Genomic DNA, 26,664 nt, shown 5'->3' with positions numbered 1-26,664 from the left:
AACGTTTCTCACTAAATCCTTGGGTTTTGAGTCTGATGGGTATTGTCTTTTTCTTCTTCTTCATACCGATACTTTTAAAACGGTGCCTAAAGCGATACTTTAAAAAAGAGCAACAAAACCCGGTGAAGGACATTAAAGAACAATAATCTATAATTAAAAAACATTATTAAAGTTTGACGTGAATGTGAAATGAGCCTCCACACTAACATGCCTAGAAAGATTTGATAGTGTTTACTGTTTACCCTGCAGCTGCAACTAAATGCTCAACATAGTTGAATATATCAACAGATGAAGTTCATATACAGAGAGCTTTCAAGACTCTTAAGACTTTATTTTGCATTTTTATCAGTTTCATCTAAAACAAAAAATATATTTGATTTAGGCATTTAGCAGATGCTTTCACGCAGAGCGTCTTATCATGGAAACAATTTAGTGTATTTACTGTAAGTAAGCTGGATTTACCTCTCTTGAAGTTTAGATTCACTCATCTAAAAAAACAAGAAACAGTCATAAACATACAAAAATATACAAAATATATCCAGTCATAACGTCACTGTTATCATTGGTATTACAGTTTTTTACGATTACTAAACGACAGTGAGCACTACTGGAGCTACATTTGCAAAACTCTAACTACAGTCTGCACAGCAGCAGTTCATGTGGACCAAACTCTAGTTCGGTTTTCATTGCTTGTACACAGTTTTCAAAACTCTACACACTTATGCCACGACTTTAACCACAACCTGCACAACACTGTGGATTTACAGCACTTTGTTCAAATGCTAACACACTGCTGTCAAAACTGTGAACCACACATTCAAAACAGAATAGATTTCAGCCTTGTGCCTTTCAAACACTGCTGGTTGCAATTTCAGCTGAAAGGCTAAGCAGGTGTCTTGTTTTAGACTTGTGAGTGAGCACACACACACATATATATATATTTAGATTTCAATATATATATACCTATATATATAGGTAGAGCTCAGAAAGACTAATTTTGGAAATGGAACAAGGAAGACGGGTTCGTGGAGGGAGAAGGGTGGCAGGGAGAGGATGGATGCGTGGAGGAAGACACAGAAGACAAAGTCTGTTATTTAGATGAAATAAGGGCTACACTTATAGACCCTGTTGTGAATCATGGTCTCTCATTGAGAGAGGAAGGGTTGAGGGTGCAACACAATCTGCAAAGATAGTGACATCTGTAATGCAAATTTTCCATCATACAAACCATCATTCCATCATGAGAGTTACATCCTTACAGTAAATGAAAACATTACAGGAATTTATTTTGTATTGCAATTATAGAATATTTACACAGATATATGACAGTAAAGTTCGGTTGTAAAATATTTTTTTACAACAGGACCCAAAGGCCGGCCCCAACAGGAGGAAGAGGAGAAATATGACTTTGTATAAAGTCACTTATATTGTTGAAAAGTTTGTATTTTCTGTATTGGTGTTTGATTCTAGTGTTTTTACTCTCAGTATGTTGTGAGTGACAGTGTGTTATCTCAGTGAGGGTTGTGCATTGTGTTTTGCTGCACTGAGCCTGTTTTGAGCCGTGTGTTAAGAGTTGTGTTGCTTTGAATGAGTTCTGCAGGTGATGTGAACAGTTTAGCTCAGGTGACTGTTGGTAGTGCAGACTATAGTTAGAGTTTTGCACATGTAGCTGCAGTTGTGCTCACTGTCGTTTAGCAATCGTAAAAAACTGTAATATGCTCAGATTCCCTGTCAGCACTAAATAATTTGTAAAGTGGAACATCTATAGCATGACAAGATATAAAATATGAAATAATGAGCAGTCTATTTAGAATTAGAGAATATGGTATTTTGGTCAACTTTATGTGGATTCCATCACATAATGGAGTGAAAGGAAATGAGGAGGCGAATTATCTGGCTAAACAGGCCCTGAAACACACACAAGCAGATATTGAAGTGGCTTTAAGTAAGTCTGAAGTTAAAGGGATAATAGCGAATGAAATAAAGGAATTGTGGCAGAATGAATGGGACAAAGGAACAAAAGGCAGGTTTTATAAATGCATACAAGAACGGGTTGGTTCAGAGAGAAGAAGATTTGGAATCAGGAAAGAGGATGTTTTTCTATTACAAGAATGCGTATTGGACATTGCATATTCAATCAGGGTTTATATAGAATAGGAAAACATGAAAATGGAAATTGTGAGAAATGTGGATTGTTAGAAACCGTAGAACATGTGCTTTTAACATGTGAAGCTTATGAAAGAGCAAGGTTTCAGCTCAGTCAAGTGTGTGGAAATAAAGGAAAAAAAACTAATCAAACAAGAATTTATCATGAAGTAATCATTTATTTAAAGGAAATAGGATTTAAAATATGTTCTCGCAATACACTTTTCAAGCAACGTGAAGAAGCTTCGCCTCTGAATGATGCGGGGGGAGGGGTTATATATATATATATATGAATATGGCCCGCCCACAGATTTGGACCGGCCCTCTGAACAATGACTTATAGTGTGTTCACACCAAACGCGAATGAAGCGTTAAGCGCGAGTGATTTACATGTTAAGTCAATCTGAACTTTGGCGAAAATTCGCGCAGCGTTAACCAATCAGGAGCTTGCTCTAGTAGGGCCGTGAGCGAGCGTCAGAATATTGGCTTTCAGACTCATATTTCTCTAAGTAACTCACATAGCCTAATAATTTGTTAAATTCATAACGTACCATTGCGATAGAACTGACGCGCGAACAATCAGAAAATTTCAAAGAGACGACAAAATGGCCAAGCGGTTGGGAAAGAGAAAGGTTAATTAATATGGATAAGAAAATGGTTTGAATTTGAGTAGCACTAAACTATTAACTATTAATAAACTATTCTACCATTAGGAGGCATAATAAATACATTTCTAATCATAATTAAATCTCCACAATAATTCAAGTAGTACCTCCGGCCCATGTAATTTTCTGTTACAAACCGACCCCGACCCCCATTAAAGACAGGGAGAATTATGTGGCCCTTGCAGAAAAAAGTTTGGGGACCCCTGGTCTGCAATATAATAGCCATATAAACGTAGCGTAATAATAATAATAAAACATAACAAAGCGGCAATGACAGAGAGTCAAGAAATGATGACGAGAATAATTATTATAAATATTTCAGTAAAGTTCATTAAATCTATTCTGTTGTTAGTGTGGTCTTTAAACTTATGAACTGTGTATGGACTGACAAAAGTGTTACATGAGGAAGCAATTTGACAACAATGCAATAAATATTTTAGGAGCATCAAAAAGCGTGCTGGTTAAGATACCAGCAGACAAGCTAATCCAGCAGAAATTAGTGCATAAAAGGTCACCAAAATGAAGTATCTGCACCTCATAATTAAATACAAAAGGAGGAGAAAAACTGCAAAATTGTCCACTTTTTGAAAAAAAGAACCTCCCCTTTCAACTGGCTGGCTACGGACCTGAAACATATATATATATACATTTTGTGTGTGAACTTCCTATCAGTTAGACGCTCCACACTCCTATCCAGCAGGTGGCGGGAATGCATCTAGTTAGTTGCTTGCCATCCGCCATTAAACCCTAGAAGAAGAAGAAGAAGAAGAAGAACTGAAGCTGTGTCGCTGGTCCCTCGAAGCTCGCCGTAGCGCGTCATCATCGTGCGCCGCGCTGCCACACGTGTGTTCGTCACATCATGGAGTTTGAGGGCTGCAGCTGCTTCAGACAGAGGCTCGTGCTGTCCACAGTGAGTGGAAAACGAGTGAAAATCAGAAACATAAGATCAAAAGATGACAACCCGGGCCTGCGAGGTGCGCAAACACTCGACTTTATATATATATGATAGGATCATCATCGACAAACAATGTGTGACGCAGTATCTAATGTAAACAACATGTGTTGTGTTACTTTATTGTAATCTCTCATCATCACATTAACGTACAATATAATGTTCACGCAAGCTTGTGAGTGATTAGATACATTATTGTCTTTGATATGTGGTTTTATTCATGGTTTCCACATACATACATCATTACGAGCCGTGGTTGTACCACACAATTCCTTATGTAGTGTTCTTTGGGAATTATCTAGGATTTAATTGGTTCCCATCTGGCAAATAACATCCCAGCAGTAGACAGTAGAATCACACAGACGCCATTATAGTTGCCATTAAAACCTTTGATGATTTCTGTTGTTTTTCTTCTCTCTTTGATTCAAGTGTTGTGTTTATGGAAAACCTCTCCATTCTTGTTTTTTGTCTCTTAGATTTTGAAGCCAGCTTCATTAGATTACTGGACAAGGTGACCAACGGCACCAGAATTGAAATCAACCAAACAGGTCAGTTGAATTGAATGGTATTGTTGTCACGTGACGTTTACTGATCCGATTGTCCTGGATAGTCCGGGAGCCTGTAACTATGGAAACAGTCATGATGTGATTTGTATGCTCTGATGTGTAGGAACGGTGCTCTTCTATCAGCCCGGGCTGCTGTACGGAGGGTCTGTCGAACACGATTGTAGCGTCCAGCGTTCGGTGGGATACTACCTGGAGGCGCTGCTGATGTTGGCCCCGTTCATGAAGAGCCCCCTCAAAGCTGTGCTGAAGGGCGTCACCAATGACCCTACAGATCCCTCTGTGAGTTTGCTGAAGTAAAGATATCAACAAATGCATTTATGATATGATATGCATGTTTTAACTTACGTCATAGCTTTATGTAAACATTTGTTTACGTCCAATAACAGCTCGATGTTCTGATGTTATGCTATGGATGCTGAATTTGTTGGTTTGATCTATTATTGAAGTTTAATCGACTGTGGTATTATGTTTCTGTAAATAGAAATATCTGTTATATTATGTCCCTTTTTTGTCTGTTTCTGTCTCTTTTCGGCAGGTGGACCTTCTGAAGGTGACGGCTCCTCCTCTGATGAAGAGGTTTGGCATTGATGGCGACGGTTTAGAAATAAAGGTATGACAAGAATCATACTCGTATGAAGCATGTCGGTTGTCTCTGGCCATCTTGGTAGGACACTCAAAACATTGTTTTAAAATGCATCTCGACACGTAAAAAAGGTGCTAGAGTTATAAACTGGTTTATACCTGACACTTGGAGGTGCTGTATATAAGTGTTTGTTTCTCAATTTTGTGGCATGTTTTTTAGGTGGTTAGGAGGGGGATGGCTCCAGGCGGAGGTGGTGAGGTGCATTTCTCCTGTCCGGTGCGTAAATCCCTAAAACCCGTTCAGCTGACAGAGCCTGGAAAAATCAAGAGGATCAGAGGAACAGCGTATCCTTCCAATAAGAGAGAACATTCAAAGACTACTCTTGAATTGTGATTTATTTATATATTCTCTCTAATAAATGAACCCACTGGTTTATTATTTATGTTTATTTTTGGTTGATTTCTTGACCCAGTGATGTCAGAGTGTCCGTGCGAGTTTCTCCTCAGATAGCCAACAGAATCGTGGACTCTGCCAGGAGCATCTTAAATAAATTTATCCCGGACATTTACATCTACACTGATCACATGAAGGGGGTGAACTCTGGGAAGTAAGTGCTTCTGTTTTCCTTTTGCTGACACGAAATGGTGACAATCCTGTAGAGAGTTTGTTTTCTGTTCCTCTGGTGGCAACCGATTTGATATTTATTTTTTTGTACTAAATCATTTAAATAAACATAAGATTGATCCGTTGCCACTGTTTTATAATAACATTGAAGTGACTACAAAGACGTTTAATTTCTGAGTGAACTGTCCCTTTAATTCATTGTTTCATTATAGGTCTCCAGGGTTTGGCTTGATTCTGGTGGCAGAAACTGTGAACGGGATGTTTTTCAGCGCTGAGGTCATGTCCACGCCGCAGGGTCAGGGAGATCAGATCCTACCTGAGGATCTGGGCAAGAAATGTGCCAAACTGCTGCTGGAGGAGATCCACAGGGTGAGCATCCAACAGGCCAACACACAGTTTTTCAGTGAAGTACAGTTAAATGCTGCTGCGTCTGAAAGCCAGAGGGTGCTCTTGCGCACAAACTCCAAATAAGCGCAGAAGTACGACACCACACGTATTTCCAAAAAATGCTTAAGAGGATCTTTCTATCACCGTTTTTCATGCTTTCTCAGGTATTTTCATGATAATTTAAAAAAAGTATATTTATAAGGATGATGATTGACGGCTGTGGCTTTTTCACATGCACTTCATAAGCAATGCAAACTTGTGATTTCATGGCATCACTTACTACTGATCAAAGTGTCTATTTCTAGGACAAGCTGCACACAAACACAAAATCGTAATCGTCGCGATATCATGGTTACAATCGACGGGTTGATTTATGCGGCCTTTAGTAAAAATCGAGGTCCGCATATCCACGTTTACCAAGTTTGCAGTAAACATGTATTGCGATTCATTTAACATCTCAACCGACTTAAATCGGCACACATTATGATGATTTTCAGCCGGCTTACAGTTAATCATTAGATCTCTAATGATAGCAGATGGACGAAAGCGCATTGTGAAACTATCCACTACAGGTCAACCGAATCACCGTTTTTGCCAATGAATCAAAGGTTGGTCATTGACAATGATGACATTAACAGTGAAGTACACAGGACATAATAAAAATAAATTAACTTGTTGACTGTATGCTGCATAATGGAGAACAGCAGTATTTGGCAGATAGGAGGTCATGTTTATATTTTGCGTGATAAATCGATAATGTAAATCTCACAAAATGTTTAAAAGAGAGCCAGCATAAACCTTTTTTAAATTGTCAATGTAAAAAACATTACTTGTCATTTTTGTTTAAACCAGTTGAGTTTAATTTGAGTAAATATTTAGGTGTTTTATTTAAAGGAACATTACAGTTTCATGGTTCGGGCGGTACTGTTTGTTTATTGTTGTAGCCTAAAAAAATCAATTGTTATTGTTATACTTCGTGTTATGTTTTGATTCAGAATCAATAAAAAAACTACCGTTAATTGATCGTCATCAGCAGGTCCTGCACACCTTGGTTATTGTTATCGGCAGAATTTTGTGTTATGTGATAGAGGAAGAGAGTCGAATTAAAATCCGGTGCTTCTGTGTTTTCATCTTTTGTATTGTAAATACTGTCCGTCGATGTTGTGGTGTCTGATCAGAGCAGTTAATGTTTGAAAGGGCTTCGGTCCGTGCGTGCGTGCGTGCGTGCGTGCGCGTGTTGAGGTTGATCAGTAGCTGATGGTGGATGTCTGTAGTAAACACTTCATGAACACACACAGTTCTGATGCGACTCTGAAAACATCATGTGAGTGTCTGCTTGCTCTTTTCAACATAAAATGTAGATGTGGAAATGAACAAATGTTTATTTGACATTTTGTCTGGGTTTGCATTAATTGCAATGTTTTTTTATATTCACTATAAATGTGATTTGTAATTTCTAAGTTGTTCTATAGTGTCTATAATAGTTGGAGTTGCAAAACAAATCAATTTCCAGTCCTTTTCCTATGGGTGTGCTGAATTCATGTTTCATTAATGTTATCACTAGATGAAAATAAATAGGTCATGTCATTAGCAACATATAGAAACATGTTTGTTTGGCAAGTATATTAAAACCGGTTTGAGAACTGCAAGTTATTGGAACTAATATAAATCTATTTCATTTGCCTTTAATTTTGGAATTGATTTCAATGTGTACAGTGAAGAATATTCGATATGTTAGTCATTAAAATTCAAATACATGACAACGTTTAATGATGAAGTGGTTCAAGTTGTACTAGTATTTACTGGCTGGTGGTTAGATGTTTTGTTTCGTTTCATTGGCTAATGGTTAGATGGTTGACGTATGACTGACGCATGCGGTTGTTTGCATTTGGTTTGTTTTGACTCGTGTTGTGTCCTTTATGTCAGAGGGTGTAGGGTATCGACCCCACAACCATCCACCTGTAAACAGACCCCTTCAGCCCAAAAACAACACCCATAAAACATTGTATTTTGCAAACAGAAAATGATTTCTGATACAGGACAAATATTTCTTATTAAAATACTGTAATGTTAAAAATAATAAAATAGAAGTAATATATTTTAAATGAATGTTATTTGCCATATTTAGTGTAAAAAGCTTAATGTATATCATTATTTTTTGAAAGGGGTGGATGTGATCTGGATTGTTTAGACACTGGATGTATAAAAGTAAACGCACACTTGCACTCTGATGATCCTCTGATGATCTCACGGCCTGAAAGCATGAGACTGCTGCTTATGCAAGTTTGACAAAGACGTTCAGTGTGTGGTCCGATCATTTAATTGAACAATTTCGAACAGAAGCGGACTGTGAATTTGACACAGTGACAGCAGAGGTTTTATGTAACAGGAGTGTCAGGGTTTGAAATCTCAGGAGATGTTTCTATACCGTTCTATATATGCTAGCGCAGGAAAATGTTTGGGACTTTTCCAGAAGTCGTTGGGCGTTGTGTGAAAGTCTCAGTACGTTACACCTTCATCACGAGACACGACCCATGTCTCCCTCCTGTATTAAAGCAGGTGACCGACAGCCGGACATTGATCGGAAAGTGAATCTTCACGCTTGGATGTTATTTGAAATAGATTTGGCTTTTTTTGGTGAGGATTGATCCATTCTTTGTATTTCATTCTGCTTGTTTTAATGCAAAAGTTTTTATTTATCATTTAGACCCTCTTGTATATGATATTCAATTTTAAATCACGGTATTTCCATCTGATATCATTACTGTACCATGGTTCTGTCGTAGTATATTAACCAACTTCAAATAAAATAGCTTGAAACACAATTGTGTAATTGTCCAATATTGATTGTTTTTAAATGTTTGTTCAACAGAAATAGTTGAGATGCTGTCGGCTGACGTAAGATTTGATCAACAAGAGGACCGTAGTTGAATCATTTCCACTGATTCTAAAGAGCTGAATGTTTAGAGTCACGCTGAAACAAACATTCAACATTCCCACAGTCAATAGTAAATATTTCAGAAAAGTAATTATTTGGCTAAAGCATAACGTGCCACACACCAGCCTGAGGGGCGATTCACAAATAGGGAGGGACACGGTAATGTGACTACACAAAGCGGTGCGGTTTTAGACGTGTAATGTGAATCGCCCCTCACTCTGATTCTCATCTCTCTCTCTCTTCTAGGGTGGCTGTGTGGATTCAACCAATCAGAGTTTGGCTCTGTTATACATGACGTTAGGACAACAAGATGTTTCCAAAGTTCTTCTAGGTCCTCTCTCACCCTACACGTAAGTGTTGACCACTCATCTGAAGCTTTTCATCAGTTTTCTTCATTATATGAACGCCGTTCTAGCGTCTTGCGGTTGAGGTCAGCGAAACATCTGGTATCTCCAGCGGCCATCATGAATTGTCCATTTTCAGTTGTCATGGTACCGGTGCTGTGTGCCAGTCAAGTACAGTACTATGATAACTGAAGATTGGCTGTGCCTACACGTGTTTCATCAACGCCGGACTAAATTCCTACGTGTTTTGTAATCTAAATTTGATGTGCTTTATTAACCATTTCTTAGTTTTTTTTAAATAAAGAATAGAATGTTGAGTAGAGTTGAGCCGGATACTCGGCTGAAACGAGTATCCGGTACGGATAAAGCATATTTGCCGAGTACAAGTATTATACGAGTAATACGAGTCAATATCTGTGCTCGGATGGAATAAAAATCCTCATTGGGTAGCTGACTGTGTTCTGTGATAGGCTAGTCACAGCGCCCCTCCCTTACACATACAGATTTGCTGTGTCCCTCTCTGCTCACTCACTCACACACAGAACAGCTCTCTTTCTCTCTCTGTCTCTCCCTCAGTCACTCAGGTTCGCGGGTCTTTTCCGTTAACGTTTAGGGTTTCTTCAGCTTCAGGTTTGTTTTTTATTTCGTTTTTTTTTGCAGTACTTATTAACCAGTAGAGTTCTGGTAAACGTGGGGTTTGTTCAGACGTGGTGCTTGGTAGAACGTGACTAGCTTTGCGTCTCTGCCTGTCTGAGATTTTTTTTTTCTTTTTTTAACCGTCTGCTGACTCTAACCAGTTTTTTGACTTCAAGCAAAAAAATAAAGTAAGTAAGTTAGTGTTATAAAATCAGCAATAAATATAAAAATTTCTGATCAACCCATAGCAATTGCATGATTAAAAATAACATACTGGTTAAAGCCTCGCCCCTTTCAAGACAACCCGACCACTTCCGGGTTAAAACCCGCCCACTTCCAGGTTAGGCCCCGCCCAGTCCGAGTACAGATACAGATAATTCATATGGTTTACAGATACATATAATGCTGTACTCGCTCATCCCTAATGTTTAGTTATGTACATGGTCTAAACATGTTCAGAACATCATCAAATGCATTGTTGGTGTATGACGGGTGTGACCAAAGTTCTGAATAGAGAGAAATAACTTTATGCATCTATAATTTTTTACTAAGTAGCAGATTTTCTTGTTAAACGGTTTGTACAATGATTTCAATCGAAGATTCAAGTATTTTCAATTCCATTTAAATTGTCCATGTATTATGTTCCAGTTTCCAAAAAGGTAACCAACCACCTAGAATCTTTTATCAAGTATCTCGATTAATTTTTCCAAGCAAGCATTTACAATTATTATTGTTTTATAACCTCGTAATACTGTGGTATTCAAAATATTTGGATGAATGTAAAAAGGGTTGAAGACACTTAGTAATTATTTCTGTTTTTCACTTTGTAGAATTGAGTTTCTCCGACACATCCGAGACTTCTTTCAGATCATGTTTAAAATAGAGCAGCAGAAACCCGGAGATGAGGAACAAACGGGAGGAGAGAAAGTTCTGATGACGTGTGTTGGAGTAGGATACAGTAACATCAGCAAAACCCTCAAATAAAAACCCCAAACATCATCGTCTTATACTGAACAAACTCACAGAGAGAATGCTTATTTGTTATACTTCATGTTTTAGTACTTGACTGAGGAGTCGTTTCCAGATATACACATGAAAGAAAATAGATGCAGAGCGTTGCTTTATTGCCGCTTCAGTGGATGTTTTTATGTTGTTCCTCAATTGATTTTCAAATTGAAATGTGAACAATAAAAGAAGCGTGACAGCCTTTACTAAACTTGAGGTTTCTGTGATATCATTCAGCCTTTCTTTTAACTGAGGATTATTTTGATCCAGAATAAATGTCCAGAATATTCTGATTTGATTTGTAGCAGTGCAAGATAAGTGCCAAAGTACAGTGACATGATGCATATTGCTGTTAAAATGTACAGCATACACATTTTATCATAGTTTGGGCTTTTACAAGCAACATAAAGACCATTAACATTTTATTATTATTGTAGTAGACATTTGATATGAAGCAAATTTAAGGGAGAGATGGTTTCATACTCCAAACATCTATTATTAATTGTCTGCTTTGGTTTCCTTTATAAACCAATCAGCTTCCTTATCTTGTACTTCCTCTCCTTTCAAGGCTTCGAAAACGTTTTGGACGGATTGCTGATGTTTTGTTCAGGACTTTCTGCTTTTAAAAGCTTCCTTCCATTGTGTTTTTGGTGGCCTGTCACTCACGCCTGCTTGCTCACACTTCCTCAAGCTCTATGGCTCTTTAACTGTGTTCTGTGAAGGATTAAATAGACCTGACGGACAGGGTCCGCCTAACGTAGACGCCATATCTTCAAATATATCATCGCTTTTGTGTTGTCTCGAAATGCACACAGGTTATGTTTTTAGGAAGGCATGTTTGGTGAAACATCTTCCATTTCCTGATGAATCTGAGGCCTGGTCGTGATTTAAGATCATCCCGGTCAGGGAAACCCCCCCACAGGTCCCGTTCCTCCGTCAGAAACATCACGGTCTCGACAATTCAGTGGTTGGAACCGAACTCCTCCGGAAGTCGATGACCTCACTGTCCTCCTAATGACTTCACAAGCTGCATTTGTGCAATATAACGTCACGTCTACGGTTCTAGAGCTTCATCAATAATCATAAAAATATATTTACGAAGTACAATCAATGTCAAAACTTTATCACGAAATGGTGCGGTGGGATTATAAATCTGAATTCTGATGCTTGTGGGGGTCACAGAACGAACACCTACATTACATTACAACTCTTGAGTGGAAACCGAGAACCCCGACCCACCCAGAGAAACGCCCCACGCGGCTGGTGAAGCATGGAGCGCGCACACGCTGTGTTCATGATGGCGGCGGAGGCGAGCGTGAGCAGCGGGAGCAGCGACTCGTCCAGCACCGCGGAGGAGGAGCGCGTGCGGCGGCTTTTCCAGACGTGCGACGGTGACGGGGACGGATTCATAAACCGGTCAGAAAACACGCACGCACGCGCACACACACACTTTAAAAAGCTCGCGAGCGGAGTTGAACTTTTAAGCGGAGCGGGCGAGCGTAGTGACGTCACGAGCGCTCGATACAATGTAACCGTTTGAGTGACCGGTCTCAGTGCAACAATGTAACATTTGAACTCACGACAGGACACAAAGTAACACGCGAACGTGTTTGTGAAGTTTGTTTGCGTGGCGCTGCGTGCGTGCGTGCGTTCGTTCTTTCGCTGCAGCCTCGGAAGTGACGGGAAACGCTGCAGCCGCCAAACCTCTCAGCTTCTGGACACAATCTTCTGAACCTCTCAAACGCTTTCATGCGTTGTTTCTTTTTGAGAGGTGACTCTGGTGTTTGTGCTGTGATGTTCGATTTGGGGGTCCCGGAGACCCACCTTGTGCTTTAAAGAAACATATGTTTAACATCGACGTATCAACTTAAGCGTCTTGCGTGAACTGATGATTAACAACGATCTTAACTTGACACTGCGGAAAAAAATATAAACTTAATTGATTTTTTTGACACGTTGAGATATTTAGAAGTGGTTCAGAAGTGTCACTAAATTGGTTTTGTCACACTTTTTGATAATTGTTGTGTCAATTCGCCATTAATATTATTATAAATATTATTATTTTTATTACTCGTTTACTCATACAGTACTTGAGTTTCTGGCACCAGTACCAGTGGGACTTCTTTTAAGCATAAAACATCCATTTTGGCAGATGTTGAGGGTTAAAGTGATTTTTGGCAACACTTAATAAAAATGTGCTATCTGTTAATCATTAGTAAATGCATTAGCTAATGTAAACTTACAATGAACAATAAGAATACAGCATTTATTAGTTTATTATGTTAGTCGATGTTCATTTCACCATTTACTAATACGTTATCAAAAGTTGTCACTGTTAATATTAGTTAATGCACCATGTATTAACATTAATAACTTTATTGACATTAACATTAACTTTCATAAATATTCATAAATACTGAAAAACTAAATTGTTCATTGTTACGTAATGTTAGATAATGCATTTTATTATAAAGTGTTTCTGATATTTTGAAATGAATTAAAAAATGTTGCTCTGTCTTTTGCTATTTGTGTTTTTTAATCCTTACCTTTTTAAATGAACATTTGGGAAGCAACATACAAACCAGAGCCATGCAAAGAAACAGGAATGAAATATATTTAAAAAAGAATTGTATTAAAAACAGCAAACAAATCTTCTTATAAATTACAAAGTTATTTATAGATTAGAGTCATCGTTAAGGAGACATTGCATTGCATTATAGGAACAGTGTTTATTTTCCTTTTTTGTTTGAATGCAGAATGTAATAAATCTCTCTCTCTCTCTCTCTCTCTCTCTCTCTGTCTCTCTCTGTCTCTCTCTGTCTCTCTCTCTCTCTCTCTCTCTCTCTCTCTCTCTCTCTGTCTCTCTCTGTCTCTCTCTGTCTCTCTCTCTCTCTCTCTTTTAGAAATGATTTGTTGATGGTCTGCCGGCAGTTAAACATGGAGGAGTCTGTTGCTGAGATTATGGGTCAGCTTGGAGCAGATAAACGGGGGATGATTTCCTTCCAGGACTTTACACGCGGTCGCATGCAGTTGGTCAGTGAGATCCGTAAGGAAGAAGGACAGCTATCTCTTCTGTCCGGTGACTCAGAGAGGAGAAAATGTCGGGAACCCATCGCTTCAGGGCCGACCAGCAGTGAAAATAGTTTAGGTGTGTTGTTGTTTTATCAGAAACTTTACAGACCCACTGAATTCCTGGGAAATAACAGGTGTTTGTACGCGTGTGTTTTGCTTCAGGAGCTCGAGAGAGTTGGGAATATGATTCTGGAGCGAGAGATTTACTGACTCCAGACCTGAACTCACCTCTCCTCCAGAAGCTTCTAGAGCACCCCAGTGAGCCTTCAGCGGGCTTTCACCAGCTCATGTCCCAGCCGCAGACCAACCGCAGCGGCTCTCTGAGCGGAAGTTACCTGGACCTGGCCAATACGGTGAGTCTGACGGAATATATAACCAAATGCTGGGCATGGAAAACTTGATTTTGTAAAGGTTTTGAAGTTACTGTATTTTTTGGAACTGTCTAGAAATAAATATACTGATCTGAGGATCCTCCCATTAAATATCAGGAATGTTCATAAATCAAGAACCCAATACAGTTAAAAATAAGATGTTGGCAAGAGAATTCTTTGCTGAATGTTTGTTTTGTAGAGGAAGTCTGTGGTGGTGTATTGTTTTGTTCTGGTCTGTAGATGGCGCTCATCGTCTGTCTGCTGTGAGTTTTTTGTTACGGATGAGAATGTTCCTGGTTGTTTTTCTACAGTAGATCTTATTTATATGGCTTGGCTTCGGTTTGAATTTCTGTTAAACACATCTTTTTGATTTCATGTTGCGATGTTAGGAAATCCTCTTTGTCTTGTCACAGCACACTATCAGTTCTTTCATATAAATATGAAAAAGATATCATGTTGCTTTGTGTAAGTCTTTTTTGATGAAGTCAAAATGAAGCGGTGTAAGCTGGTGTTTGTCATAACATCTGGTAATGGGTTGTTGTTCAGTCCTCTGGTTTATAGTGAAAGTGGACTGAGCCCCGCTGAGAATCTTTTCTTAACTCTCCCATGATCAGTAATGTCTCTAGACACTTTACTTTTATCATTATAACTATTAAAGGTGCCTCACAGTAAAGTCATCAACGTTACGCTACACTAATATGATTTGGTCAATTGATGATTGTCTTGAGCCTGGAATATTTCTTTAAGCATTTTAAGAAGGTCTTCTAGGAGTCTTTGAAAGGTTGATGATTTTGGGTTGAAATATGAGGTTTTGTGAGATTCCCCCATCTCATGATGACGATGATCATATATTTAAGCCTGTGGTCAGCTAGCTCATGTGTTCATAAACGTTTATGAGGGTGTGCATGCATGCGTGCGTGCGCGTGTGTGTGTGAGCATGTGCATGTGTGTGTGTTTGAACGTGAGCATTCCTGTGTGTGTGTATTTGTGTGAGCATGTGAAGGGTTTTCTAGTGCATGTCTGTGTATTTGAAAGTGTGCTTTGTTTGAACGTGTGCGTGAGTGAGTGTGTTTGAGCGTGCGCGTGCACGCACGTTTGCGGTGTGTCATTCTGTGATTGTTCTGCATATTCGGGCGGTTCTCACTGACATATGGGAACTATTAGTGTAAGTGACATCACAGTATGTGTGTGTGTTTATAGTGCTGAATGTGTGTGTGTGTGCAGTCGTCTGATGATGGTTTTAACAGCTCTGATGTTCTGCTGAATGGCTGTTATAGAGCTGATCAGGTTACAGTAGTGGAAGCATTACGAGCGTGTGCTGGAGCTGTATGTGTCTTTCTGCAGATCTATTTCTTCATCTTTGCTTAAGGAAGATGTTAAGCCATTGTGTTGTGCCTGCTTGGGTCTATGATGGTTTTCTTTCTTATTATTGTTATAACTCAGGCACAAACACAAGCCGTGCTTCATGTTTTTAAAAGCTTCAAATAGTTTAGATGGAGTTCAAGAGAAGAAGTGAAAAGCTTTATTAAGACTAAAGTGCATTAGGGTTTTTTGCTGGAGGTCACAGTTCTCTTCATTAGTCGGGTTATGTCAGGCTTTTATTGACTAGTTAAAGAGCGTTTGTGGGAAAGTGTGTTTCCCGTTTTATGTCCGTCTCTTTTTCAGGCTAATTAATTTCTTCAGGAATGTGGATGTAAAAGAGCACATTGTGTTTTACAGCAGAACTAAACAGCTGCTAGAAGAAGTTTATTTGGGTGCCTTACGGCTTATTCAATAAATCACAGTTATAGCCTGGATCTGATTTTTGGACAGAAAGCGAGTCAAACTGTTTCTCACAGATTTGACTAAGAGTGAGAACAGCAGGTTTTGTTACGGGTGTTATATTCTGTGTGCGGCTCTATTCTCTAATGCTCTCATCACACTAATGCATGTCCACCATTTGTCAAAGTCACGTTGAGTGCAGCTCAATGCAAACCATTTTCAGATTGCTCAATTCTTTCAGTCCAATCTTTAATAATCTTCTAGAAGAAAGTCCAGAAGTGTCTTAACAGAGATTCTTCTTTTTTGTTTTGCATTGTTCCCAAGAGCGTGTGGTAGTGATGCAATTTAGTTATTAATGATATTTTTGAATGCTTCGCATTTTTCTTATTTATTGCACATTTGTGAAGACGAGTGATATTTCAGCTACATGCCCTGTGTTTTCCACCATCATCCGGTATGTTGATTGTTAGTACAGAATTATACAAACTACACAAAATACTGTAGTATACTTTAGTATTTACTTATTTAAAAGTGTACTGTATTCTTTTACTGTAGTATAGTCAATTATTCTACTGTTAATATCTACTGTAGTATTATATAGCATTAACTATATGTACCTTTATATTTACTGTAGTATGATGTAGAATACTATGATTAATCCTATACTTACAGTATCCTGTAGTAAATATATAGATCTGATGAGCTGTAGTAACAATGATTGAATGTTTACTATGATAAGGTTCAGTGACACTATAGTATTTAGAAAGTTTATGATGGCTTACACCTAGTAAATATCAAAGTATACTACAGAATTCAATATTCATGTGTGTAGTTTTGTGTTTGCTTTAAATGCGAAACAAAATGCGCTCTTAGATTTGGACCCCACTGCGTATTTGTCTAGTCAGAGGCTTTTTAGCAAAACACGGCTGACCTTTTGTCCTAAAGATTGACCTCGGCACCGACTAATGTTAGTGGTGTTCACAGAGCGCTGGTGTTTACAAAGGCCACACATAGTAAGACCTGCACAATGCCCTTATGGTGCAACAAGATCAACCAATCCAATCAGCCATTAAGTCAATCCATGAGGCTTTCCACAACATTAGCTTCATGTCATTATAGGGTCAGTTAAGACCGAGAGCTTCTCTGATGGACACACGGGTGCGTATGTTCATCCCGGAGGTCAATAGTGGCAGACGATGCTGTTTGACACTTGTTTGAAAGCAGTTCATATTTGTTTACCCTAAGATATTGAAAATATTTGTTGACTCTTAGTTGAGATAAGTGACTCAGAGGGATGTAACGATTCACCGTGAGCCGGTTGTAAATCGATTATAATTTGTGAGGATTCGCAATTTCGCATCTGTTGAGATGTTAAATGAATCTCTGTACATGTTTTAAACAGCAGGGGCTGCTGTGTTTCCTGCAAACATGGATATTCTTTAAAACAAATGTGGTAAAAGCACAGAGATAGTCTTAGTTTGTTTAAATTAAAGAGACTTTTGTATCATTTATTATTTGATATGGAATTTGTTTTAAAATTGCAACTATTTAGTTTTATTATTTGACATAAGAGAGATTTTTCCATCACTGATTTGTCATTTCGTAATGAAAAAATCTTAAAAAAATAGTATCGTGAATAGTTAAATCCCTAATGACTGGTGTGACAGATGGTGTCGGCCGGATTGTGCTGCTCTCTGTGCTCGGTCTTTTCTACTGAATGAATGTTGTTGTCCTGCAGGTTTAATGTGCCGTCAGCTCTGCTCTCCGTCCTTCAGCGCTCTCTCATCATACTCCACATCTGCTGTGTCAAGCACTTTCTTTTACACAGATGCTGGGTTCTGTAAGTCAATTGTGCTTGTTAAAGAGGTCAGACGCTCTCTGTGTGTTTTATCCTTTAGAAAACAGATGAAAGGTTGCATCCCCTTTAAAATGATAAATGTAAATTCTGTTTCTGCCTTTGGGAGCACACACACACACACACACACACACACACACAAACAGATGTTTACCATTTAAAATTGCTTCACCAGAATGCCTCTGTGACATCTCCTTCCTGTGTATTTTATTTATTTTATGGTCCACACACAAGGTCATATTTTTTGCTCACACCTGCTGTTATTTTACAAACAGCTTCAATGCGAGGTGAATTTAATTTAGCGCAGAGTTCAGCAAAATGGGAAAATTCAGGCTTGGTTGTTCCAAACTCACATGACTTTCTTTTTTATTAACCACCAAAAAAAGAAGGCGGCTGTAATTTTCTATCAATCTGTCTTAGACTTGCCATAATAAGTCCGACTTTAAGGGTAAAAGTGGATGAATCAGAGTTGATTGTTTCAGTTTTATCTTACTTAATTTGTTTTTCATTAAAGTCCACGTTTGTTCCGTACTTGTTGTTATTTTTAGGTCTACTTTTAGTGAACGGTCTAAATTAATTGTAATTTAATTCATTTAATCTGTACATCAAGTGATGTTTAATATATTGTTATATGTTTAATGCAAAGAGTGTTTTCAGGAACAGTTTTGTTGGAGACTAAAGAAGGTCGTGGATGTCGATTTAATTTAAAACGTGAATCTATTTTTGTTGTTGATTTAAAGTCTTGTGTGATTGCTGTGCGTGCTGTTGCATTATGGGTAATAACACTGTAGTGATTTACAGTCCATTGAAGAGAGTGCGAAGCCATATCGGGCGAGTAATTGTGCATATCAATGATATTCGCGGCTGGGTGACGTGTGTGTGTGTGAGAGAGAGAGAGTCTGCAGAGAGCTGAAATATGTTGATGAAGGAGGTTTAAAGGCTGAGAGGTTTTATTGATGGTGTGTAGTGACCCCCTGCATTCAATTATTAATAGCAAATTATGCAATTAAGTGTATGGTGACTAAAAGTGCTTTAGTCTCTTTCATTCTGTCTTTTGTGTTTCCCAGATATGTCATGCGGGGCTGAAACAACATCTTTTTACATGCTTTAAACTCTTCGATTAAAGGAAAACTTCTTCTCCATCTTAACTTTTATTGTGCTTTCCTTTGACATTAAAGAGCTCAGAAGCCCAGTTCACTTTTACTGAATGTACACAGACTGATCTTCAGGGTGAATGAAGACAGAATTGTATTTTTAGGTGAACTGTCCCTTTAAATGTATAAATGTCACCTGAAGGCCTCACTAGAGGGAGCTCTTGAATTATTTCAAATGTGTTCAGTATGTTCTCCTTCACAACTCCATCCAGGGGAACATTCTTCCTAACTCAGTCCCATCAAGCACATCTCTCACAACATACAAAAATACTTAAAACCCATCACTTCTGTGAATGCTTGACGAGAGAAAACAAACCCTCTCTCTTCTCTCAACAGCTATTGTTCTGGCTTTTGTTGAAACTAGTATCTGTGTATTAGCCCCTATTGTATTATTGCTGCTGTACGACATATGGCTTTATTGCTCCATGAACTCTCTGTAAGTCGTTTTGGATAAAAGCGTCCGCTGAATGACTAAATGTAAACGTACTGTATGTAAAAACATCAATGATTGCTTCTTTGAAGATGGAAATACACACACACACAGATTCATCCCTGTCTGTGTAAAGCCTATCTAATCTCACTGAAGCATTGTGTGTTTCATCTATGAGTATAGATAGCTTTAACATATTAACACATATCAAAACCTGTATTAAAGCCAAGAGCGTTGTGAGAGAGAGAGAGAGAGAGAGAGAGAGAGAGAGAGAGCTCTGGAACTCGGCCACTGACTCTCTCGTAGACGAAAGAAAAACACAGAAGGGAACACATTAATGACACGATCTGTTAAAGAGATGAAAATTCTGTTTTCGTTTACAGTCATGTTGCAAAAGTCTCTGACTCTTTATAGGAACACAAGGAGTGTGTGTTTAACATCTGCTTTTAAGTTATGCAGTTAACAGACAGCTTAGACACACACACAACCACAGTCGGACACACACACTCTGCACACACACAGCCATCTAACACACAAACCTGTAAAAGCATTTAAAAACTCCAGTACACTTTTAAATGCAAGCGCAAACACACACACACACACACACACACACACACACACACACACACACACACACACACACACTCTCTGTGTCCATGCAGCTGTGAGGCCCTGAGCAGCTCTCTATCTCTCAACCCGCCCAACCCTCCCTATCTCGCTCGCTCGCTCACTCACTCATGGGCAGTGTGCGTCTGTGTGAGACGGAGCAGCGCAGAGCTGCTGCCGGGAGTCTCCGGCTGGCTTGGGGAATGTGCAGAGCCGTGAGGATTTAACTCATTCGTGTGTGGATTACACGTGGAATACTGCAGGATTTTGTCGGTGAGATCGAGGATGAGTTTCCCTCAGCGCGTGTGGATTACAGAGGCAGGAGGAACCTAAGAACACCAGCGTCTCTCTTTTGATCCGAGGCGTCTTCCCTTGCGCTGGGTTACTATCCCTGGAATCACGATTGGCTCTGAGAGTTACGGGACCATGAACTCCGGAGTGGCAGTGAACGCTGGCAGAGAGACCGCAGTCGAGGGACAGGAGGTAAGAGACGTTAGACGCAGGTCTGTCCGCTGTCCTTGAGAAATGCAGCGTGTGTCTAAAACAATCCTGAGAAAGCATGTCATCTCTTGCCCTTCTCACACGCTAAAGAGACGCGTCTTCGAACGCTCCACTGACACACTGAATGGCTTTTAGTGTCTGATGTCTTTAAGTTGATGTACGGCCGTGTCACTCTTAAACTTCAGAAGGTTAAATTCATGGTACGCTGAAGATGACAGTGAAGGAATGTGTGCTTGTGTCGTCGCTAAAGCTCTCAGAGGACCTTTTAACATTCATTATTGAAACTCTAGCTCCAAACCCAACCCTGACATGTGAAGGAGAATATCTGAAGTGTATCAAACCCAGAGGAAAAGGTTGTTGCTCAGTGGTTGCTTTTTTAAAGCTAAGAAGATGAATTGTCGCAATTCTCATTTGTGTTTCATTCAAGTTTCCTCTTAGTCTCAGATATTTCTGTTTAGGAGAAATAAAACCATAAACAAATGAGAGTGTAATTGTTGATTGTAGAGGTATAATAATCTGGATTTGTGATGAGAAATGTTTGAGTTCATATTGAGATCTTCAATAATATCGACTTTTGATTGCAGACTTGACAGATCTGAGCTCAGTTTGACACATTGTTGACGTCTCTACTCAAACTCGAGACCCTTCTTCTCAGGAGAAATCTCTGAGTCGTGCTCTTTTTGATGTGTAGGAGAAAGAGTTGAGAAATATTTCATCTGTGATTTTGTCTCTCTTGTGCGACATTAAATATGGATTCAGCTGAACTATTGTCTGCCGAATGCAATGCAATGATCTCTCATCAATAATTGCTGTATTGGGTCTGTGAAGTAAAACCAGTGGAGAACAACTGATATATCAACTGCAGATCTTCTGTTCATGCATTCAGTTTATGTTGTGACCGTCTGTGGCACTAACAGCCTTCGTGCTTGTTATAACTTGTCTGCGACCTCATGTGTGTTTTATGAGCTCGAACACTTAATAGAGAACACCTTCACTGTGCACCAGCTAGCGTACGGTTTTCATTGTCTGGACACGTGTTTGTCTGAGATGATCAGCCTGAGGTAGAGTTAACAACAGCTGGTACTTGTCAAGAAACGTTGGATGTGTGGCCTGAGGATGTTTACAGCGGTTCACATGCATTGATCTCAGATAGCGTTAGATATGTAGTCTCAGAGTCTTGAGGAACATCTCAAGGGGATTTTCATCAGAATGGCTTTTTACTTTGTGTCATGCCAGCAATTACAGATAAGATAAGTCTTGTGGAAACATTTTAACTTTGCAACTATTACCATGGAAGTGTGATCACAATATGGTACACGCTTTTTAAACCTGTCTGTGCATAAAGTTTGGCGACACAATTTATCCCCTCATAATGCAAACGTGTTTCTAGTTTTGTGTGTTTTGTTGTGAAAAGGCAAATTGATCACACGTGGTAACAGACAGCAAACCACAGATACAAAAGAAAACTTGTCAGTGGTAAAACTGCACTTGAGATTACTGCATATCCACATGAAAGAATACTTCAAGGTTTACTATAGTAAACTAGGAAAATTCTAACATACTTTAGTGTTTCTGTGTGGTTTAGCAATTTGCTAAAGTTCATACTACAGGATAGTGTAGTACACATTAACAAAGTGTAACAATCACTATAATATACTGCAGAATACCAAATTTACCTTAGTAAATATAAAAGTGTACTATATTTAGTACTGCAGTTTATCAGTTTACTGTAGTAAATGATAATAAAGCATAGGCCTATTCTCACATATATTAACAAAATGTAGTAATTACTATAATGTACCATAGTATACTACAGTTTACCATAGTAAATATTAAAGAATGCTACAGTATTTACTACAGTTTTATCAACTCTCTATAGTTAGTATAATACAGAAAAATGTAGTGTACATTAACAAAGTGCAATGTACTATAGTATGCTACATTATTTACTACAGTTTATTAATTCACTATAGTTAACATCACAGGACACTATAGTATACAGGGCAATGTATTAATGACTTCTATAGAGAATGTGGCGCTGACGTCACACCGTGTTGCATGCTGGGTGTCGCAGCCATATTGGTAGGTGGTAGCGGCTCTTTTCTACTTGTGAGTTTAGTTCAGTGTTGTTCCGATTCGAAAAAAAACGTTGAGAGCCGTAGTAAAATAAAACAATCGCTAGCAAACAACCTCCGAAGATGACGGCGCCGCCCCAGCATGCAACGCGCTGTGACGTTAATTGACAAGCTCTATATACTGCAGTGTACTACAATGTTAAAGTATGCTAGAGTATTACCTACAGTTTATCAGTTTACGGTAGTACACATTGACACAATCTAACACTTGCTACTATAATTTACTACAGAATACTACAATTTTCTATAGTAAACATTAGATTATACGTCAGAATTTACAGCAGTTTATCAGTACACTTTAGTACACATTAACACAGTAAAGTCTGAAGTATGGTACTTTTTTACCCCTACGCGAGGAACAACGTACAGTAAATGTGACAGAAACTTTGTTATCAGAATAGTATGCGCACTTAAGCGGAATTGTTACCTCAGGTACAAAGTACACGCATTCCACTTCTTGCAGGAATTAGTTTAACCACCAGGTGGAAACTGTCCTGAGATCATCGATTCAAGATTGTATAAGACAACATGACCCCTGTAGGCCCGGAGAGGTATTGCAATATGTCGTAATGCCTCAAAACCCGAATGTCGCATGTGTCGAAGGACGTATACTTTGCAAGGCTGTGCATTAAACTGTGAATGTGAAAAATGAAGCATACCACAGGTGTACGTGTAACAATTACTGTCATATACTGCAGTATACTACTATTTAATAGAGTATATTCAACCAGTATAGTAAATATTAAGGTACACTGGTGTATTTTGTCACTTAAACTAAACTAAAATGTTGTGCTATACACAGGTTCTGATGTCTTTGTGCATTAGGTGACAGGATTCACAGTTCTCACGCTAAACGGCTTGTGTCCTCCTCTGGTCATGAGACAGAAGACAGGCTTGTCTTTATCTAACACACAGTGTCTTTCCTCCCTGCAGGCAGACGGCCAAAAGTACAAGTGTTGTTTGATAAGCACAGGGCCGCTGTCTATTTTTATCTCTCCTCTGCCCCCTTACGTTGATTTAGCTCCGGCATTCAGCTCTCTTAGCTGCAGTGAGCTTTTAAGATCAGAGGATTTCTGCCCGAACCTTTTTAACAATCTTTGTGTGGTTGTTAGGTCAAATCCTAGAGCGGGATTCAACAATGTTGAGACTAGAGGTGAAACCGCAAACTCAAATCTTTAATCCAGGGTCTTTGGTCCCATGTTGTCCAGGAAAAGAAGTCACGGTTCACTATCAGCGAGCTTGTTTTGAAACTAAAGCCTTTTTATTTTTTGATCAGAAACAAATTCTGATCAGTTATTGGTTTCTTTTCATCAAAATTAAGTCCAAGTCATTCATTATCAAAACATTTTGTGAAATAGAATATTAGAAATGAAAATATGTTTGCAAAATTTGATTTTTGTGAGCATTAGATTCACTACGAATGTTATGGGACCTGGGAGAAAGTGCCATTGTGCCACCAAATTTCCCTCGAGCCGAATGAATGTTCTTGTTTGTCCCCTGTAGATTTGAGTCTCCATTATCCTGTAAGATGTGAAAAATGAGGTAAATCTTTTCATGTTCCGTTACTTGACCATCAGAATGTGAGCGATCTCTTTCCACGCGACGCTTTCTCAACACAGAACTTTTGAGCTTCTCTGTCTGTGTACCAACGTCCACAGATTTACCGGCATCTCGAGAGCCGATCCTCCATCAGACTGACAAACGGTCGGACAGAAACCTCGCGGACTGATGCAGTCATCAGAAGAATGGCTCGTCATAAAGCTCTCTGATGGATGTGAGTGGAGATTGTGAACGTGGCGTCAGCGTTGCTCCATCCACAAATGAGTAGACGGGGGTCCTGTTTTGACGGCGTGGCCGAGCTGCCACTTTGATTTATGGATCTTGTGTAGGCAAGACAAACTCAGTGGACAGGAAAGAGGGTTAGACCGGCTCTCAGACCTCTGCTTCAGCACGCCTGAACAATGAGCCAGTGTTGATATGAAACGGCTTTTATTTCATATCAATTTAAAGCAATGATGCAAGTCAAGGGCCTGGTTAATCTGAAGAGCGCTGCCATAGGGCACCTCGACATGGAACTCATTAGTTTCTAATGTTAATGGATTGCCGTTTAAAAGTAGAGCAAATAAACCAAACCTGTGAACAATCCAAGCTGAAATCACCCTGTATAGTCAGCACTTGATTCATTTAGTGTTCATTGTATTAGTTTCATTTAATAGAGCGATTCTGTGGTTTGTCTTTTCATCTGTGTGTTTTTCTGTGGCTTTTCTCTTTATGTTTCCTCTCAACCTCAAGATCTCCTCTATTTATAACATTCAACCGGACACTGCTGTGTGTTACTGCTTTTGCACTAAACAAGTGTGCTTTTTAGTAAGCACTAGATGAGTGTGTGTTTATTTAGCGCTTCTTACAGCTGTACATGAAACTAATTGACTATAAGCAAAACATTGTTGGAGTGAAAATACACAGAATACAGACACGCACACGGGTTCATACACACCCACATGCATAAAACACAACTGCACATGCACAGAGCACATTATACACACACAAGCACGCACATACACACACACACACACACACACACACACACACACCGTGGTTATCTCAGAGAAGCACACATTTAAAAGATAAAAGAGAGGAACACAGGTCAAAAATTATATAGATTATAAAAGTCGAAAGGTAGATAGAAGGTTTAATATTATCATGAATCATCTAATAGCAATTGCAAACAACAGGAGAGCAAATTCCTCTGAGCTCTAAAGATGTTTTGTGGCCAGGTCACATCTTTGCCTTATTCTGATGAGATCATCTCACATTTTGAGACCGTTCCTGATATCTTACACAGGGCTCAACAATAAGGATTATTTCTACTGGCCCAGAAGATTCAAGCAGATTCAAATAGTGGCCCTGTCACAATTAAAAGGAATAAATATACAAATACTAGCAAATGCACGAATGAATATAGCAAAACAAAAGAATTATAATCAGTGCGTTTCATGTGTTTCAGGTTGGTCTAACAGTAGTTATCAGGTACTGAAATTGGAAAAATAATTCAAATGTAAAATACCACTTCATATTCTTCAAATATATCTACAGAGGTTTATCAGTCAAAACTTGAAGTGAGTGATTGTTTTTCTTGATGAACATTACAAACAGAGATGTCTATTATGCTGCTGCTGTCCCTTTAAGAGCTAGCGCACAGATGTAATATACTGTGCGTTGTTTTCCAAGTGTACGTTCACATAACGTTGCGCATTGAGCTTTGACTCAACACAACATTGCTGCTTACGCAGCAGTTTAAGTTAAGATATACGCGAGAATGCGCTTCAATATTGTACTCGCCCAGATACTGAAGAGAGAAAGAGAGAGCGCTAAAACTGGAGAGAGCAAGAGTGCATGCGAGCTGAAACTATCTTTTCCTCAATGATGAATAAACTTAAAGTTAATCCGCAGGTCACATGCGTTCTGAACCGTAGAGCGCAGGCCGTACGGATCACGGATCAAACGCAATCCGTTTGCACAACTGGTGTACAATAAGTTATGTGTTTTAGTGTGCATTAGATGTGTGTGTTTTGGAAAAGAGTGTATTTTAGTGTGTTATAGCATGTGCTTTTTGTTAAGTGTGCACTAGAGAAAAGTGTGTTTTAGCATGGCCAACACATGGGGAAACTGTATTACAGGTTTTAATACCAAATGAAAGCTGGGTTCCTGCCCTTTCCAAAGCCGTTTCTTATGTCGCTCATACCTTGTGTGTATCTTTATGTTATGGCTGAAGTCGGCGGAGCGCTATGATTTTCAGGAATGGAATTTGAAGAAAAACTAGTTTAAAGTTAGGAGATAAAAATAAAAGGACAACAGTCAAGAAGAAAGAAACCCATACAGGTTTGGAACAAATTGAGGGAGAATAAATGGTTTGTGCCAGCCTGGCTACTGT

General features: G+C 39.0%; 2 protein-coding genes across 4 annotated transcripts in view; both read left to right on the top strand.

Moving 5' to 3' along the window:
- Positions 1 to 3,559: 3,559 nt before the first annotated feature.
- Positions 3,560 to 11,135, top strand: rcl1 (RNA terminal phosphate cyclase-like 1). The gene is made up of 9 exons (XM_079450484.1): positions 3,560 to 3,784; positions 4,239 to 4,310; positions 4,432 to 4,607; positions 4,864 to 4,938; positions 5,131 to 5,255; positions 5,393 to 5,518; positions 5,748 to 5,904; positions 9,107 to 9,210; positions 10,671 to 11,135. The coding sequence occupies exons 1-9, from the start codon at positions 3,670 to 3,672 to the stop codon at positions 10,822 to 10,824; spliced, it is 1,104 nt and encodes a 367-aa protein (XP_079306610.1). The 5' UTR covers positions 3,560 to 3,669; the 3' UTR covers positions 10,825 to 11,135.
- Positions 11,136 to 11,867: 732 nt separating this feature from the next.
- The window catches only part of mcc (MCC regulator of WNT signaling pathway), a 45,249-nt gene continuing 30,452 nt past the window's right edge, over positions 11,868 to 26,664 (top strand). The window contains exons 1-3 of one of the 3 annotated variants that reach the window (XM_079474526.1): positions 11,868 to 12,261; positions 13,749 to 13,993; positions 14,080 to 14,270. In XM_079474526.1, coding sequence (XP_079330652.1) covers positions 12,116 to 12,261; positions 13,749 to 13,993; positions 14,080 to 14,270 — 582 coding nt within the window. In that variant the 5' untranslated portion in view covers positions 11,868 to 12,115. The other 2 variants (XM_079474527.1, XM_079474528.1) reach the window with 2 other exon arrangements.

Source organism: Barbatula barbatula, assembly GCF_947034865.1.
Source record: "Barbatula barbatula genome assembly, chromosome: 2".
Lineage (NCBI taxonomy): Eukaryota > Metazoa > Chordata > Actinopteri > Cypriniformes > Nemacheilidae > Barbatula > Barbatula barbatula.
The sequence above is the reverse complement of the archived record's forward strand: the minus strand, read 5'-3'. Positions and strand labels throughout refer to the sequence as shown.